Consider the following 19,999-nt stretch of genomic DNA (forward strand, 5'->3'; position numbering starts at 1 on the left):
TATATATTTTATTTAGGTGTTCATTGTCTGTCGCCCATCACTAAAATATAAGCTCTGCGAGGTCAGGTCTTCTTTCTCTGCTTGGTTCTTTGCTATATGCCCAATGCCTAGAAAGATTTCTGGTATATAATAAGTACTCCATAAATTGGTTTTTAAAAATGAATGAATCACTAAAGGAAATGAAGTACATTGCCTTGGTTTCTTACTTTAATGGCATAATAAATAATAAATAACCTTGTGCATAGGTCTGTTCGTATTTTTGCCAATTTACTTTAGGAACAGATTCTTAGAAGTGAGGTGAGTGGATAACACTTCTTTTAATTGAGATGACTCAAACGATTTTCTGTTCATTACAACCAGCAAGTCAAGATTAAGATAGCTACCTATCAACAACAACAAAAAGGTAGCAACTTATCCTTGAAGGCCCATCTTAAATCACACTTCTTTTGGAATTTACTTCTATTTATTCCTCTAGTACTACTCTCTCTCAAAAAAAAAAAAAAAAAAAAAAACCAATAAAACCCCTCATATTCTTTCTTGTCCATATCACTCACATGGCACTTTTCACACTCTGCTTTGTGTGTGTATATGTATGTGTGTATATATATAGTTATATGTATATATAGTTATATGTGTATGTGTATGTGTATGTATATTTATATATAGTTATCTGCTCTGCAATAAATACAGTAGGTTAATACAACACATGACAGTGCCCCATATAGAAGTATCCATTTAGAGTTATTATGCCTCATGTAACACACCAGAATAAAACCCAGGTGAACTAAAAATTACAAGAAACTATAAGAAAAAGAAGTGATATATTTATCATTTGTTTAGAGATCAGAGAAAGGGCTCTCTGAACTTTGTGCCTTTAAACTAAACTGATCCAATAAAAATGAGCCAGCACATCATTTTGGCTTCTTTCTCATAGTTCCTACCCATATTCTCTGCTCACTAATCCTGGCTAGTGCCACTGCTGGGCTGGCCCTTCAAGGGGCAACTGTTCTTGCTCAAATCTAAGGCTCCAGGATCAAGCCCACTGCCACAGCCATGTGGAAGATCTGACAACTACCTTATTGTTTGTGCTCAGGGAGCACATCAGCTTCTGTGTGGAGGTGGTGGCCTTTGCTAGCCCTTTCACTAAGTATAGGAGGGGTTGTTTTTTCTGCCTGGACTCTAATAGGTTTCACCCACTCTTGGCGGGGATCTTACACAACATTATAATATAGCTCTGAATGCATCAGAGGTGGAGAAATAGAAAAACATCTCTTTTATTTCAACTTGGAAAGCAATACACACTCCTCTGCTATCCCATAGTACACATACTCTCTCCTTGCCAGAATGATCGCAGTAACACTGTGACCTGTCCTGCTGCCAATGCACAGCAAAATTTTGGTAATTTTCTCAAAAGTTGTCCACAAATAGCATCACATCATAATTTGGGTCCAATATTCAAGGACTTATATGATACTTAAGCAGAACTGCTAATTGATAGCTTTTTGTGATTGAAGGTTGCCTAAATACTTGGCCTCACCTCCTGATCCACTGACCTGGGCAACAAAAACAGGCGATAGTAAGAGCTCAAACAATTTTGGAGAATGGCGATGGTAGAAAAGAGGAAACAAATCCTCCAATAATGCTGTAAACAACCATGCCAACAGAAAGAGTGGCTCCGTTTGAACTGTGAGCCACTACTTCATGTACAGGTGCCCTATCTGAAGTAAACCATACCGACTGATAACCAGGGAAATACTTGTGCCATGTCCTACTAATCATCTCTTCTCTGCACTGCCCAACACTCAAGCCCCATTTCTCTAGACTAGAATACAGATATGAGATGAGGGCTATCTGATTTCCAGGAACTTTGGGGAGATAGAATCTGTTTACAGATAGACACAATGGTGGGCTCTTGTGCATCAGGGAGCTTTGCAGATTGGGCCCTAGTCCAGCATATCTGGTTACTAACTCGTCCCAATGCTAGCAACTCACAACCCTGCCAGGCACGGCATTATTGGCCTTTTAAATGCAACTGTTCCTCCTACACAACAACCACTTAGTTTTACCATTTGCCAAGAATCATCCTCTCCCCTATTACTGAACCCGCTGCTCCTGTCTCTTACCTGTTCCCCTGGCTTTATGCTTTGTCTTTTGATACCTGCTTCTATTCTTGCCTAATTGAGGAAATGTTCAAAAATTTTTTTCTCTCATATATAGGCTTAGGACTCTTGTCACTAAATTCTGACTCTTATTTTTAAATCTTCATGCTTTGTTGATTTTGGTGTACTGCTGCCTTGAATTAGAGACTACATCGACTGACTTCTATCCCACAAAACCCATAAAGGCTGGACTAGTCTACCAGCCTTTCTAATGAGAAGCTCAGATGCCAAAGTTTCATCTTAGCAAACTACTGACTGGGGGAGTCATCAGGCCTCCCCCACTCACCTCTCAAATGCTATCCAAGTAAATGGACTACTAGGAAGTCTTTTGAGCAAGAGATAAAGAAACTGTCTCCCTCTCTGAGAAACAGATTGTTTCCATATGTTAGGTCCCAGAGGTTCTAGTCTTCAAAAGTGGCAAACCTGCTCTTAGAGCAAGAAGATTGTGTCATTAGGTATCCTAAAGATAATAACCCTTGTCCCCAGTTGTCCCTCAATCCCCAGGGGGTGGCTAACTGAGGTATCAATACTCTTTTAAGGAAAATAGTGGAGAACTCTTAAATCCAACATGGAAATGTGGATGATTCTTAATAAGTTTTCTCCCACTGTTGACTGGTTTAGTGGGCATTTTAAATACAGATTCTAAGTCAGACCACCTGCATTCAGATCCAGCTTTACCACTTCCTGGCTATGAAATTCTCAGAAATTATTTAATCTCTCTGTTTCAGTTTCCTTATTTGTAAAATAGAGGTGATGATGTTACTAATAGCTACCTCAAAGGACTATTTTGAGTTTGAAATGAATTATTACATATCATAAAAGTGTCAATAATTGTTAGCTACTATTATTATGGGGCCAATTCAGAGATCTGGATATTTACAGAATTAAACTTCCAGGGTACATAAAACTGTATAAAGAAGATGATGAATAAGAAAGTAACTTTCTAGATATGCTTGGGTAAATTGAATAGCTACTGACTTCTTTCAGTCCATGTAATATTGCAGGAGTATCCCAAAGACTCAGGAATGGAATTCTACAACTTCTTAGGTAGAAGAGTAATTATATAAATATTTCAATGAGTGCTTAATTTACTTTAGCCTAATAAAAGGCTCTATTCATAGTCTACTATCTTTATAGCATCCTTAAGTTAATACTCAAAATAATGTATTTTAAATCCTAGATCAGATTACTGGGTCTTGTCTTAAATCCAACATGGAGATTTGGATGATTCTTAATAAGTTTTCTTCCACTGTTGACTGGTAGGTTCTCTAGAACATCATGGATATGCAGAAGTGGTTCATACTCTACTTTTTTATCTTAACTATTCTGCTGATATACTACCTAAAGAGAGGAGGAAATAAAAATTATCATTTAACAATCTTACCTTCCCACTTTCTAAAAATACAAGAACCTGTTCACCTCCGCCCCTAGATCCTACAATATAATATATGCCTCCGAACAATGTGACAGGGGACCACCCTCTGGCCAGAGGACCTCCTTAAGGAAGTTATGCCTGCCATTGTGGGCATTTCTGAGGTATTCTGCAACTGTAAAATCTAGAAAAATTCTAGGTCCAAATTTTTGGCCCCTTTTTTTTGTCTCTAAGATTTCAATTCAGAATCTCTTATGTACCTAGTCTTAAAATTCCTGGGATACCTTCTTAAAATTGCATGTGCCACGACAGTGAAGAAGAGGCTTCTTGATAGACCAAAGAGGGGTACATCTGGGGGAAGGATGCTGGTGAAGAATACGTAAGAAAAGACAGAGGAATAACTAGTGTGTGCCTATGAAGATAAAATGGATGTATTGGATAGTAGAGTTTTCTTCAAAGAATTTGAGCATTTTTTGAACAAATGCAAATATTTCTGTAAAGTGCCAAGCAATTTCTAAACTAATTTTGGGTATGTGCTCATGCACAGACACACAGAGATATATCTTGATTTAAGTCTTTAGGATTGCTAACTACCTTTAAGCCATTGAGTAATAAATTTTCGCTCTAAATACTTTCAGTGGTTTGTAATATTTTCCACTTGCTCAGGAGTTTCACTAAGAGCTAACATGCATGTAGGAGCAAGTTATGGAAAGGGCCACACCTACCTAGAAAAGAAGCAACTCCTTCATTCAGCAACAAGCCAAGTTTATCATAAAAGACAGCACCTGAAAAGCAAGTCGGGCTAACTGTGATGCATACTGCATACATCTACCAGCTTTACTCCTCATATCCACATAAGAGTCACTTTTAAAGTGACTTTTAAAAAAACATGCTCTAACATTTCTGCGTCAGTAGAGAAGACAGTATCACAGCTAACCTGAAAGAGAAGGATCCTCGCACAGTTTAAGATAGAATGGAAATATTCTTGTCCTCATACTTCCAGTGAGAACCTGAGAGTTCCTCATCTCAGCAGTCCTTAAGGGCTGCTGGCACTCAGGAAGTGGAGAATGACCTAGTTTTGAGGATGACATATATAGTATGACATGATGTTCTTTTGGAAGAGGAAAATATAATGGAAAAAAAGAACCATTAATTATTATTAGGAATTTCTGTTTTAATGATTTGAGACACAATAAACACATTTATCTGAAATTCTCTTTCAGGAGGCTTCACATGACCTAAATGCCTTCATTCATCCAACAATTATTGAGTACCTACCATACAGTAGACACTGTTCTAGGCACCAGCACTATAGCAGTGAGTCCTGTTCTCTCACAGTTAACATTCCACTGCGGAGAGATAGGAAATAAACAAAAGAAGAAAATATATAATTCATCTGAGGAAAAATGAAACAGGCTAAGAGGATGGGGAATGTCAGGGATGCTATTTTATGAAGATATTAATAATAAGAATAATGAATGTAGGTGATATTTGAGCTGAGATCAGAATGAAGAGAGTCAGTAATGAGACAATGTGAAGGAAGAATAGATAACGAGACAGAGGGAAAAACAAGTTCAAAGTTTCAAAAGTCTAAACGTGCTTGGCATGTTTGAAGAATATCAAGGAAGACTATCAGAGTGACTTGGAGTAGAATGATGGAGGGGAAGAGTCAATGCAATACTTGCTGAAGTTGCCAAGTATTCAGTCTTATAGGTTAAGGAAAGGACTTTGGATTTAAAGTGTGTTGAGGAGCAAGTGGAGGATTCGTAGTAGGAAACTGACCTGACATGACTTAATTACACAAAGGATTATCTAGTTGCTGTGTGCATCACAGAATGTAAACAGCAAAGTAGAAAAGCCCATTAAAAGAGTACTACAGTAATCCAGACAAGAGAAGATAGCAACTTGAACTAGAGATTTAGCAGTAGATGTGCTAGGAAGTATTCAGACATATTTCAAATAGAGCCAGCATGTCCTGCTTAAGGACCAGAGGTTATATTTGTAGTTTAGCTGGAATCTGCTACCAGGCCTTCTGATTCTCAATTTATCACTTCACATCACACCAACCCCTCCTTACCCCAAGGAATATTAGTGTTTAACTTCATAATGTCATGTGAACTATTTCTTTCAGGGAATATATTTGAAGTGTTATCATTACATTTGGAATCTATTTCACAAACCATTAAATGCAAGTGAAAAGTGTTATAAGTGAAGTCCTCATGATGTTTAACCCTCTGGCAACTAGTTCAGACATGTCAGAGACAAGAATGATATTCGGACATGCATTATACAGGTAACACATATTACTTCACAATTACTGTGTGTTAGCAGACAAAGATATCCTTTGACTGGGTATGGATAGGAAAATACTTATTTATAGTTAGTCAGGAAACTTTCAAAAAACTCATGCTTTTTTTGCTATGAATAAACACCTGTCAGAATTTATATTCTACCTAACTTTCAATAGACCAAGTATTGAATGTCCACTGTGTCAGATACTATACTAGATCTGGAAAACAAAATGAATGGCCTTTTTCATCAAGTATACAGACAAAAATAAAAAAGATTTCTTAGAAAAAGCCTGTTGGAAACTATTGATCGGGTAATGCTAGAGTAAACAGAACAACTAAATCTTTGTGGAATTGTCAGGAAAAGTTTTCCTGGATGGGTGAACATTAGTTTTAAGAAATCAGGTTTGTCAGGTAGGCTATTACAGGCAAGGAAAATACAGCACAGAGAGGCTAAAGGGTAGAAGCAAGTTAGCCATGGCCTATGAGTTCACACCAAGGTGTAATAGGACAGGATCATTATTCGCTAAGGGTGGAAGCAATTAGAAGAAATTTGCAAACAAAAGCCAAGTAGTGCACAATTGACATATGAAGAGGAATTAACCACGATCAATACAAAGCATTTAAATGTTTTTAGTTTTGCTGTCTGTAGTATACATTATAAACGGGTGCCAAAGACAGATTTTCACATTCATACATCTCTCAACATTAGTCAGTATATGTCAATATGTTGATTAAGTACTTTTAATACACAACTTTAAAAAAAGTCAAGACTCGCTATGAAAAATTTTTTCCAAAGAAGACTGATTCGAAGAGATTAGGTATAAATTCATGGACAAAAGTGACAGAGATGAGCGGTTTTCTACACCCCACTTCCGTGCCAGTGTGCAGTAAACTTTAAGTAGGGAACACTGTTTTTTAATCGGTGAGATAATGCGTTTAAAGTGCTTAGCAGTGTCTGGCCGGTAGTAAGCACTCAACAATTTGTGGTTATTATTTTGACCTTAGGTCTCTCTTAACCATCTGGAATGGTTTTCTCATTTTCCGAGACGGATCACAGATAATCTGACGCGCCTGAGGATCTCCTATTTCAAGTAGGCATCGAATAAATATTTGCTGAACAAACATAAAGTATACTGTCCCTCCACGGGGCCCGGCTGAGCGTCTATCCGAGAACCAGCCGGAAGAAAATACCGGATTTGCCCGCTGGTCTCACACGCCGATGTTTAGGGGTGGAGAATACAGTACTCGCCCTTCGCCCAAAACCAATAGGCGGGGACGAGAGAGTCTCAGTTGGCGATATCAGCCCCACTCGGTCCAAGTTCACGCCTCTCTTCCGTCAGAGCGAGGTAACCTTCCCAACTCGTGCCCGGCTCGAGGCCAGAACCGCTCTTCCACTCCAGCAGGGCAGCGGCCCTCCTCCGCCGACAGTTCAGACACGCCCCTTCCGGGTGAAGCCCCGCCCCGGCCCCGCCCCGCGGCGAGATCGGCGCCAGGTCCTCTCAGCGCCGGTCCGGGCTGCGTCCACCCTCGACGCTCTGAGGTCACCTACGGGGACGGTCGAGGGGGGCGGAGGGACGGAGGGAAGATGGCGGCTGAGGCCGGATATTGGCGCCGCCTCCCCCAATCCCGGAGCCGGCGCAGATGAGGCGGCTCGGCTGGGGCCAGCGGCGCTTCGGAACGCGAGCTGGAGGGACCCTGGCGGTGGGGCCTGGCCCTGCTCTATGCCGGCGCCTCAGCTAGAGTGAGCGCGGCAGCGGCGCGACGCCTCTCAGCTCCGGCTCTTTCCCTGTCGCTGTGAGTCCGATCGGGTGGCGAGCGGCAGAGGCGGTGGGGCCAGGATGGAGGACGTTAACTCCAACGTGAACGCGGACCAGGAGGTGCGGAAGCTGCAGGAGCTGGTGAAGAAGCTGGAGAAGCAGAATGAACAGCTGAGAAGCCGCTCGGGGGCCGTGCAGGGCGCCGGCTCCCTCGGGCCCGGCAGCCCGATTCGGGCTGGCGCGTCCACTCCCTCCTCTGGCTCGGCGTCCCCTCGGGGCTTCCCCTTGGGCCTCAACGCCAAGTCGGGCAGCGGCGCCGGGTCGGGCCCGAGGCGGACGAGTAGTGAGGAGTTGCGGGACGCCACCTCCTTGCTGGCAGCGGGCGAGGGCGGCTTGCTGGATGAGGTGGAGCCGCTGCGGCCCGAGGAGCTGGAGCGCCTGTCAGGCTGCGAGGAGGAGGAGGAGAGCTGGTGAGCGTGGGGCGCCCGGCTGGGGCTGGGCGGAGACGGGCCCGGGGGCGGAGAGCGTCTTCTGAGGGTCCCCCTGGTAGGACACCTCGCTTTGTGTAGCCGGATCCACTCTCTGATGGGGACTCGTGGTTTTCTTGCTTTGGCTGGGGAAAGGTCAGCTGGAGTTGGGAATTTGAAGGGTGCGAGAGGAAAGAGGTTTATAGCGAGTTCTTCTCTGGGTTGTGGACCCTTTGGGTTTTGGCCCCCATTGGGGTCTTGAGTTGGCACAGCCTGGGAAAGGCTGATGGCTATGGAAGGAATCGGAGGTGGGAAACTGCTTTGTAGAAAGGGATCCTGCTTTGTGTGAAATGAAACACTGGCTTTGGGATGTTGGGGAGGGGTCTACTTGATGCGGTATCACCGGGCACAGACTATAGTGGTCTCAGTTCGTGCAGAGCTCAGGGTTTTGGACGAGTGGGAGATGGGTACATTTCTGACGGCGATAGGGATTCAGTACTCTCCTTTGGGTAGTGGGGCAAAGCTTGCTTTGTGTGGAGAGGGCAGAGGATGGTGCTTCTTTGTGTGGAGACGAGGGTGGAACAAGAGCCCTGGCTGTTTCCAAGAGCCCCATTTAAAAAAGCTAAGCCAAAGCTGTATTGTCATAAGCCACTTCTCGATAAAATTGTGACCCACACCTTAATATCACTTCCATAAATAGAAAGGACATGGGAGGCGGTCTCCCTTAAAGCTGTCTATGGGAAATTCTTCCTCTTAATTTCCTTCTTTATAAAGTTTTAATTTTTAGCAAAAAAATAAAATAAATAAAATTCTACTTTGTTGAAATTGAAACTTTTAAGTTAGTGAAATCGAAATCCTTCATGGACTCGATATTGCAGGGTTGCAACTTTACAGTGTCCCCAGGTACATAAGAACTTTGCCTGGATTCAGGCTTTGATTCTGCCACTTATTGTTGTGTGACCTTGGGCAAGTTGCTGAGCCTCATTTTCTTTATTTGGTGGAGAAAGTATCAGTTTTTAATCTATAGAGTTGTGAAGATTGAAGTAATCCGCGTATGCTTTTAGCACTAGGTCTGGCATGTAGTAAACTCTTCAAGACTACCTGCTGTTCCTCATAAGTTATTTAAATCAAATATTTAATGAGCTCTTAAAAGATCTTGTGGGAGATTCTAAAGATTCTTAAAAGTTGATCCCTGTTCATTAAGGCAGTTTCAAGCTTGCTGGGAGCCAAATTTTTTGCAGTTAAATAAGCTAGAACTAAAAAGTGAATTGCCAACAAGTGATAGGAACGAAAGGTACTGAGAGTGCTCAGAACTTGGGAAGAAAATAATAGTTTAAAGTAGTTGAGACAAACTTTCAGGAGAGGTGGCTTTGGGGAAAAGGAAGAGTGGGAAGAGAATTTTATGCTCTGACAACTGCTAGAGCAGAGTCAGATATTTGTAACTCCCGATTAGGAAGGTTTGAACTACAGAGATACTCTTGATTATAAGATGTCAAGTTTTTGTTTTATTGTCAAGTGGTACCAAATATTATTATAAATGACAATGATAGTGACAGTTTTTCATATTAGTGTGAAATCACGTCCTCCCAAAGGAATCTTGGGTGTGTATATGCTTAAAAAGAACCCAGAATCATCTAAATATCATCACATGTCTCTTCCAAGTGATGATAATGATGCTTTAATGAGAATTAGCTGCACTCATCAGCCCATTTTAGATTATGTATTATTAGAACACATTGATTCCACTTAGAGAAGCTGATTTAAGTCTTGCTGCTTTGGTTTCTGAGTATAGGATTTGTTGAAGTAAAGCAAGTCTTCTTAAATACTATGCCAGAGTTTTTGACCGCATGGTTCCTCCTTATTGCTTTGATCCTGGCTGCATGTCTTGATTTTGTAGGTGTTCTGTACTTTTATTGAAAAAAAAATTTGTGACTAAAAGTTCAATAAAATGTATTTAAAGTGCTTTCGGATATGTAAGTTATAAGGAGTGGGTAATAGTGGCAGAGAAGGATTCAAAAAGTCAAAAGAATTTTTCCTTAGCAAGCTAAAAGTCTGCTTTCTGTAACTTATACTCATTGTGCCTTCTTTTTCATCTAGAGGAATGTTTTTGTCCAAATGCGTACCACAGAATGCTAGTTCTGAATGCGTTGATAAATAACGGTGTGAAAAAATAATGGTGGGTCTTTGGTCAAATATATATGGGAAAATGGAGGCTCAACAAAAATAACAGATTTTTTAATGCCGGATTTTTTGATATGCTAATGTGTATTAAATATAGTAAATCTGTAAGTGTTCTGGTTTGTTTCCTAAACTTATCTGAGCTCCTAAGGAACTGGTATTTACAGAACCTATTGAGAAAACAGTGCTCTAGAGCAGTGGCTTTCATGGCCCCCTTTTTTGGGGGGGGCGGGGGGAGCAACGTCATGATACATTTTATATCATAGCCTAGTACGCACATGTATATGAATAATTGAAACAAAAGTTTCACTAAACCATAGTTACTTTTAGTACATGTGGTATGCTCTAATATTTTCTGTTCTGTTTCTTCAGGAAAAAATACTGGTTACAACCCACTAATTTGTGACCCATTAAAGGATTGTAACTCTCAGTTTGAAAAACACTGTTCTAGAACATCTAGGAAAAGTCCAGAGTAAGGAACTAACATCATTGTGTATCACAGTGTGTCAGGTTAGGCCAGGCAGCTTACAAACATTTTTGCACTTAATTGCATTTAGTTTTTATCCATTTATGAGGTAGGTATCATTATCTAGGTAAAGAAACTTAATCTCTCTAAGCATCAAATAACACAGTAAATGATGGAGTCAGGATTTAAGTCCAGTTCTTTGTGACATCAAAGCTTGTGCTGTTGCCACTATATTTTGCTTTTTCCAAGTATAATCTCATTTTCAAATGAATGGCCCCTTAAAATATTTGAAGACTGCTGTCATGATTCTCTAACTCCTTCTCCTTACCATACACTCAGCATTCTTGACTCTTTTTCAGAGTAAAACAATCCCAGTTTAATCATTATTTAGATCATGTAATTCTCTGATCCTTCAACTGTGGTCATTTCATCTTAATGAATTCTAGTTGTTCATTGTCATTAAACATGGTATCCAGAACTGTACTCAGCATTTTAGATGATACTTGACCAGAGCATGTGATGGATATAATTGCTTGAGCTAAATGCTATTATTTTGAAATCAGATATTTCACTAACAGTTTTAACTTTTGTTATTTAAGCTTAACATGATCCAGTAGTATCAGTTACACTCTGTATCTTTAGTACCTAGTTGTTAAACTAAGTCTCCCTAACCCTGTTTTTGTGTAATGAATATTTTAGCTTATAATTAGGACTTTATATTTCATTTTGTTAGTCTTGATTTAGGAATATAATATCTATTCTTTTTTTTTTTTTTCATTTTCACATTTGGTTGGCATACCTATTTGGTCTTTATTCAAGTTGTTATTAAAAATGTTAAAATGACAGAATAAAGGACTCTGAAATGTGCAGCTCAACTACATTCCTTCCAGATTAACATCAGTTCATTAATCAACACATATTTTGTTATTCAGTAACTATTAGTTCCACTTATTACTGTCAAGCCCATATGCCATTTTGTCTATATGGATAGTATAAAAGATTTTGTCAAGTGGCTTGCTGTAGAACCCTGTAGCGTTCATACCTGCAATAAAGTACACCTATCAAAATGAAGATTGCAGTTAATTTGGTAGGTAGGACTTCTTCATGGTGACTCCCTCTGGCTTTCTCCTTTTTTCTTTTTTTAGCTTTGCAAACATTTTGGTTAATCTAGTTTTGAATTTTAATAAGGAATAAGTTTGGTCTAGAATTTCTAGTCACTAATTTTTCTCTTTAGAAATTGTATTTCCAGATGACGGCCATGCCACCCTGAACGAGCCCGATCCTGTCCTATCTCGGAAGCTAAGCAGGATCAGGCCTGGATAGTACTTGGATGGGAGACCACCTAGAAAGACAAGATGCTGTAGGCATAAAAAATAAATAAATAAGAGATTGTAAGCTGACAAGATCCTTGCAATCTTGTGAGATCAAGGGTTGCCTCGCCTAAAAAAAGAAAAAGAAAAAGAAAATTTATATTTCCTCTTATCCAGGCTTTTGACCATGTCATGTTATCCAGATAGACACATTTAGGATCAACAATTCAGTGATAAAATTTCAATTATTTTCCATTATTTGGAGGGGTGAGCCTAAACCCTGTCCAGAGTACATGCTGGCTTATTGTCTATCACCTTGCCTCATTTGAACTTGTTTCTTTTGAAGAATGTTTACTTGGCCTGCCCATTTGAACAAACTATTGACATAAGAACAAGCTAAAGAATATTTCTGCCTTCTCTTCGTCATCTAATATCATTGCATATTTTGCTCCAGTATTTTGGGCTATCCTTTTTTGTACTATTGCTCTCGGTGTAATTTTTTTTCTCCTTAAGTTTTTATTTGTTGACATATAGTTCACATATACAATAAAACTCACCTTTTTAAAGTGTGTAATTCACTATTTTTAGTATAGTCACAAAGTTGTGCAACTGTTAACACTATCTAATTCCAGAATATTTTCATCCTTCCCACAAAAAACTCCAAGCCATTAATCAGTCACTTCCCATTTTCCCTGCACCCCAGCTCCACTTATCTACTCTCTGTGTCTCTGAAATTACCTACTCTGCTCATTTCATATAAATGAAATCATATAATATGTGGCTTTTTGTGTCTAGGTTCTTTCATTTAGTATATTTTCAAGATTCATTCATATCATAACACGTATTTTACTATCCCAGCAGCAATATACGAGGGTTCCAATTCCTCCACATCCTTACCAACACTAGTTATTGTCTTTCTTTTTTGTTATATTGCCATCTGCACGGTTCTGGTTTGCATTTTCCTAATTATATCAAGCATCTTTTCATGTGTTTATTGGCCATTTATTTATGTATCTTCTTTGAAGAGATGTCTGTTTAAACAATTTGCTCATTTTCTAATTGAATTACCTGTCTTAATATTAAGTTGTAAGAGTTCTTTATGTATTTTGGATACTAATCCCTTGTGAGATGATTTGCAAATATTTTCTCCTATTTTTTGTTTTTTAAATTTCTTGATGGAGTCCTTTGAAGCATAAAGCTTTTAATATCATGAAATCCAATTTATCTGTTTTTTCTTTTGTTACTTATGCTTTTGTTATCATGTGTAAGAAACCTCTGCCTAATCTAAGATCACGATATTTACTGCTGTTTTCTTTTAAGAAGTTTATAACTGTAGCTCTTACATTTAGATCTTCGATCCATTTTATCCAGGTAAAATATACATAACATTGAATTTACCATGTTAACCACATTTTAAGTGTATAGTTCAGTGGCATTAAGTACATTGACATTGTTGTGCAGCCATCACCACAATTTATCTCCAGAACTTTTTTATCCTCCCAGACTGAAACTTCATATTATTAAACAGAACTCTACCCTGCCCCTCAAGCCCCAAACAACAACCATTCTACTTTCTGTATCGTATTTGACTATTCTAGGTAACTCATATGTGAAGGCATACAAAACTGGCTTATTTCATTTACCACAGTGTCTTCGTTTATGTTGCAGCATGTCTCAGAATACCCATCCCTTTTTTTGGTGGCAAGGGGATTCTCTAAAGCTTTATTTAATCTCATAATTCTCAATAGACAAGAGAATATAGCTCTTGAGTTTTTCTCTTCCCAAACCTAAGCTTATATGATGCATATGATATTTATATTTAAATACAAAATTTATATACATTTTTTGTGGCAAAACTTCATAAAATTCAGCCTTCTAAATACATAGTTCAGTATTGTCAACCACATGTACATTGTGCAAGAGATCCCCTGAACCCTCTCATCCTGCATGGCTAAAACACTGTACCTGCAGAACAGCAACTCTTTACCTCCCCATCCCCATCCTCCTCCCCCAGCTCCTGGCAGTCGCTGTTCTGCTTTGTTTCTGAGTTTGACTACTATAGGTACCTCGTAACTGGAATCGTGTATTTGTCTTTATGTGACTAGCTTATTTCACTTAACATAATGTCCTCAAGTTTCATCCATGTTGTAGCATATGACACGGTTTCCTTTTTTATGACAATATTCTCGTGTGTGTGTCTGTGACATTTCCTTTATCCATTCATTCATCAATGCACACTTCGATTGCTTCTGGCTCTTGGCTATTGTGAATAATGCCACTGTGAACATGGATGTACAAATATCTGTCCAAGTCCTTGCTCTCACTTCTTTTGGGTATGTACCCAGAAGTGGAATTGCTAGATCAAGTGGTAATTCTACATTTAATTTTTTGAGGAACCACCATGCTGTTTTCCATAGCAGTTACACCATTTTACATTTTGACCAGCATTAGCACAAGGGATCCAGTTTTTCTGCATCCTTGCCAACATTTGCTTTGATTCCTTTTGAGTTTTTACATAGCATGAGGTAGGGGTTCATATTCATTCTTTTTGCATGTGGCTATCCAGATGCAAAATGTCTGTGCCATTTGTTGAAAAAACTTTTCTGTCCCTATTAAATTGTCTAGAAATTCTTGTTGAAAATCAGTTGCACTTAAATGTATTTCTGGACTCTCAATTCCATTCCATTGATTTATGACTATTCTTATACCACTACACACTCATAATTACTGTAGCTTTTTAGTAAGTTTTATAATCGGAAAGTGTGAGTCCTCCAATTTTGTTCTTTTTCAAGATTGCTTTGGCTATTCAGAGTCCCTTGTATTTGCACATGAATTTTAGGATCAACCAATAAATTTCGGCCAAAAAGGCAGCTGGAATTTGGATAGTGCTTGTATTGAATCTGTAGATCAATTTGGGGATCTTAACTATTGGGGTCTTAACAATATTGATTCTTTCAATCCATGGGCACTGGTTATCTTTACATCCACTTAGGTCTTTTTTAATTTCTTTAAACTATGTTTTGTAATTTTCAGTGTAGAATTCTTGTGTTTTTGTTCATTTTATTCGTGGTTATTATTTCTGATGCTATTATAAATGGAATTTTTTCATTTTCTTTATTTTTGATTGTTCATTGCTACCATATAGAAATACAGTTGACTTTTGTATTGATATTGTATCCTGTAACCTTGCCGAAGTCGTATATTAGCTGTAGTAGGTGTGTGTTTGTGTGTGTGTATGTAGATTCCTTAGGATTTTTTATCTATACAAACATGTCATCTGTTAATAAAAATAATATTACTTCTTTTCCAGTCTGGGTTGCCTTTTATCTTTTTTTAATCTTTTTGCTGAACTGTCCTAACATCCAGTATAATGTTAGATACAGGTGATGAGAATGGACATCCTTCATTGTGTTTCTTACTGCTTTTATTTTTACTATAGCTTACAATTATTTACTGTATTAACATATGGCAGATACTATGCTAAGCCCTTTATCGACAGTATTTTCATAGTAACTTAGTATGGTCAGACTATTATTGACCCCCATTTTAAAGATGAAGAAATTAAAGCTTAGGTTAAATAACTTGCTTATAGTCACCCAGGTATATGGCTGAGCTAGGATTGGAACCCAGTTAGACTATATTTAAAATTTTTCGACCCTTACCTAATTGTAAATATTTGTTAATGTTTATGTTATTCTTAATAGATGTATACCGTCATTAACCTTTGGCTATTATATTCCTCCCTTCCTTCCCCCCCCCCCAGTACTGTCTTTTATATGTCATTTGTCTTTAACAATCTGAGCACTATGTACATTTTTATTGATTTCTTTGCATGAGGACCTCTTTTTGTACTCATTATTCTTGCCTTAACTTGGCCTTTGGAGTCCCTGGGAGTCAGATAACATTGTAGCTAACAGCCATGACTCTGGAACTAGATAGTCTAGTTGGACTCCCTGCACCCACCCTTGTTAGCTATGTAACCATGGACAAACCACTTAATCTCTGTGCTTGAACCTCTCTCTGAAATACTGTCATGTGCTGCTGCTTAAGGATGGGGATACTTTTAGAGATTTCATTGTTGTGTACTTACACAAACCTAGACAGTATAGCCTACTACATATCTAGGCTGTATGGTGTATAGCCTATTGCTCTGTACGGGAGGGAAAATAATTATCCTCTACCCCTCTGAGTTCTTGGCTAAGATATCCCTGTAATATAAAACAGATTAATAGGAGAAAAACAAAAGTTTAATAATGCTCATACTTCCTGTACATATGGGAGAGACCTGGGAGAATACTTGAGTAACTCACCAAAATGGCTTAAGCCAGCACCTTAAATACCATCTTCAGCTCAAAACAAAACAAATTGGGGTGAGGGGAGTCAGTTATGGGAGGTTACCAAGAAAAGCACAAGTGAACAAGGGTAAGGTAGTTATGCAGATTTAAGTCCTTGTCATCCACATTGATAAGAGTTTCTAGAGATAAGGTCATCCTCTCCCTGGCACACTGAGGGAGATGCTTTGACAAATGGGAAATTTACCTTACAAATATAAATGTCTTTTACAAACTTCTACTTGGTTTTCAGAGCTTCTCTCATATCTGCTGTTTCTAAAAATTAAACAACCTAAAATAACCCTTATGCCAAAGAGACATTCTGGGGTGACATTCTGTTCACCTGCAGCTCTTAGGCTATCAACCTGTATATTAGGCTGCTTGTACTGAATACTGTTGGCAACTGTTACACAATGGTAAGTGTGTAATGTGTTGTGCTAGAAGATTACAGTGTCAACAACATCACTATGAGATAGGAATTTTTCAGCTCCGTTACAGTCTTATGGGACCACCTTTGTATATACAGTTTGTCATTGACCAAAACGTCCTTATGACTGTAGAGATCATTATTGTACCAACCATATAGAATTAAATGTAATATGTATAAAGTATTTAGAACAGTTCCTGGCACAAATTAAATGTATAAATGTTAGCTTTCATCATTGTAATCACAGCTGTTTTGCTACTTTAGTTCCATGTTTGTCTATCTTTGCATTAAACTTAGTGAACAGTAAAATGAACCTCCATTTAACTTATCAATCATCTTTAACACTTAACCAGTTCATGCCATTTTTGTTTCATGTACACCATTCAAACCTCAACACCCTGGAATATTTTGACACCAATTCTATCTCAAACATCATACCATTTAATTACTAAATATCATAGTAGAAGATAAAGACTTTTAAAACATAATCACGATATCAGTTTCACACCCATTAATTAAAAATAATTCTTTAATATCAAATGTGCTGCGAATGTTTTTAGATCAGATTTCTAAAAATTGCACATTTATGTTTAGAATTTTTTTCCTATTCTAAGATGAAATAGCCTCTCTTCCAATATTTTGATCATTTTCATATCCCTAGTTAATTCATTGGTGATGATCAGAACAGGTCCAGTTTTTCTCATTTCTTCCCCAGCCTTTTGAGATATTAAATTGTTGAGGCAATCAAGAATTTCTTGTATGTTCTGCTATGTGTGTGGTGAAGTTTTCAGCAGATGTATAAATGCTTGAAGTTGTCCCATATTAATCACTATTACATCTTTGTACTAGAATTGAAATTTGTATTAGGTAAGTAACGTTATTCATATCCTCTTTTGGCCTATTGGTCTGTAATCAACTACTGAAATAGTCTTATATAAACAAAAATTAATATTAGACTGTAATAAAGGATAAAAAAGCATTTATTTGAGCAAAAGGAGCTATAACCCAAGAGACAGGTTTAGGTAGCAGCCTAAATTGTGCTCTGCCAAGACAAAGGAGAGGTCAACCCTTCATAATTTTCCCTGCCTACAGTTCCCATTTGGGTCCATTTCACGTCAATGAGGTTTCCAAATTATGCAGTTCTGATTGTTCTAAAATATGCAATTATGATTGGTCGATATAGATGAATTTACATAGTTCTGATTGGACAAGGTAGGTTTCAGGTCATTAGTCAAAAGAGGAAACCAGGGCTTCTCTGCTGGGGTTGACTCAAACAATGTAAACAAGCAGGATACAGTGGTGGACCAAGAGTCCTGTCTGCAGTTCTTCCCTGTATACATACACAGCATGTGAGGAGCCCCTGTCAGCGAATGGCCCCTAGACTCTTATTCATAAAATTTGGGCCCTTGGTTGACTATGGGGAGTCCTTCTTAGCAGATAAATTATTTCTTGGGGTTCTCATCAAATGAATCTTTTTTCTTGGGGTCCACACTTGTTTTTACATTTACAATAATAATAACATTTTTAGTTAAATTTAGTTTTAGTGTCTCTGTTCTTTAATCCATGTATTTGTACTCTTAGGCCCTGTATTTTTGTAAAACAAAGTAATTTTAGTTTAATTTTCCAGAAATATGCATTTTCTTCATTTAATTGACCTAAAATACTGGGGAAAGATAAAGTCCTGGGTCTCAAAGAAAGGATCCTTTATTAATGATTTTTATTAGAATTTCTCAAAAACCTCATGTAAAAGGATGAACAAATGTATATGATACATTAAAATCTCTACATTACTATTAAATATTTATTGTTGAGGGGCAAAGTTAGGAACTGATTTCTCCATCTCTTCAATTCTCTTTTTTCTCTACCCCTACTGTGAACTGTGCTGATTGGAAAGGAATTTATATGTGGGCACAAGAGGGAGGGGTGTATGTGTGAAATACTTTCTAAATGAGTTTTTGATTGTTTATTCATCTACTCTGTTGCACTGCTGTAGATGAGAGTTTAATATTGCATATCTATTCATGGAGACTGCATTACCTAATTAGTGTTTGTTAAAATTGTAAGCAAAAGTTTGTTATTTTATTCTTTTTCCCCTTTTTCTTTGAGAGATCCATTAATGCTAATAAACTCCCTAAATCTATAGTGGAGACAACAGATTGAGAATAGAAATGTTAGGGAAAATTGGTATATTGAGTTGTCAGGCTCTTTGCAAGACCTCTAGGAACTTTTGCAGAACACAAAATCATAGAAAGTAGAATTAGGAATGGACTTTGAGATCATGTGGTCATGCCTCTTGTTTTTAAGCTCTTTAATATTATAGCTGGCCAGGGCAGGTGATTATTTGAAGTTTTGAGATCTGATAAGTTCCTCATATCCTATACTTTAAATCAATTTTCTCTTAAGACACTTGCTTTAAACTCTGACTTCTCATCAATAAATTGTATTGATAAACTTCCCCAACTTAGAGATAGATAGGTATATGTTTGTTTGTTTGTTTGTTTGTTTACCGTGTATTTTCATTCATTTCCCTTCACTTCTGAGCATGGACTTTATTACATGACCTCTTTGTCTTATGTATGCTTTTTATAGGGGGTCATTGGTAAAATTTGCCTGTAATTTAATGTGATAAGCCGTCACATTAGCAGTCATTCACTGATTAACATCTTGAAGTTTTCTAGACTGTTCTGTACCAAGGAGATGTTACTTTAATGTAGTGTATGTGTTTGTGAGTATGTATGTGTTTTAAATGAATTAGAAGTTACATCTAGATGAGAGTTTTATTTCCTTCTTAGCAGTGGTTTTCCAGTGATTCTAACACGGCTTTAATTTTTTTTTTTCATTAATAGAACAAATATTTAGAGCCCCTATGTTTGAACAGTGTGGAATTTGGACAAGAAGGGCTATGTGATTGGTAAAATATATTGCAGTCACTATTGTGTTTGCAAACATGTGTTTGAGCACATTCAATATACCAAGTATTGTATAAGACATCGTATGCATATTAAATTATTTAATCTGCACAATTTTGAGTTGTTACTGTTATTCCCATTTTTTTATTGTAAAATGTACAGAACAAAAAATTGTAAGCAGTTTTAGGTGTATAGTTCGGTGGCATATTAAATACATTTACATTGTTGTGCAAGCATCACCACCATCTATCTTTAGAACTTTTTCATCTGTCAAAATCGAAACTCTGTATAAACAGTAACTCTCCATTCCCCTATTCTCCCTGCCCCCAGCC

At 38.0% G+C, this 19,999-nt stretch overlaps 1 protein-coding gene across 2 annotated transcripts in view; it reads left to right on the forward strand.

Annotated features, from left to right (window-relative positions):
• The first annotated feature begins 7,278 nt into the window (after positions 1–7,278).
• The window catches only part of SLAIN2 (SLAIN motif family member 2), a 68,043-nt gene continuing 55,322 nt past the window's right edge, over positions 7,279–19,999 (forward strand). Inside the window, exon 1 of one of the 2 annotated variants that reach the window (XM_039845151.1) lies at positions 7,279–8,049. In XM_039845151.1, coding sequence (XP_039701085.1) covers positions 7,661–8,049 — 389 coding nt within the window. In that variant the 5' untranslated portion in view covers positions 7,279–7,660. The remainder of the gene's footprint in view (positions 8,050–19,999) is intronic. The other variant, XM_039845150.1, reaches the window with a different exon arrangement.

The sequence above is a fragment of the Pteropus medius genome, unplaced genomic scaffold (assembly GCF_902729225.1).
Source record: "Pteropus medius unplaced genomic scaffold, Ma_sr-lr_union100, whole genome shotgun sequence".
Classification (NCBI taxonomy): Eukaryota; Metazoa; Chordata; class Mammalia; order Chiroptera; family Pteropodidae; genus Pteropus; species Pteropus medius.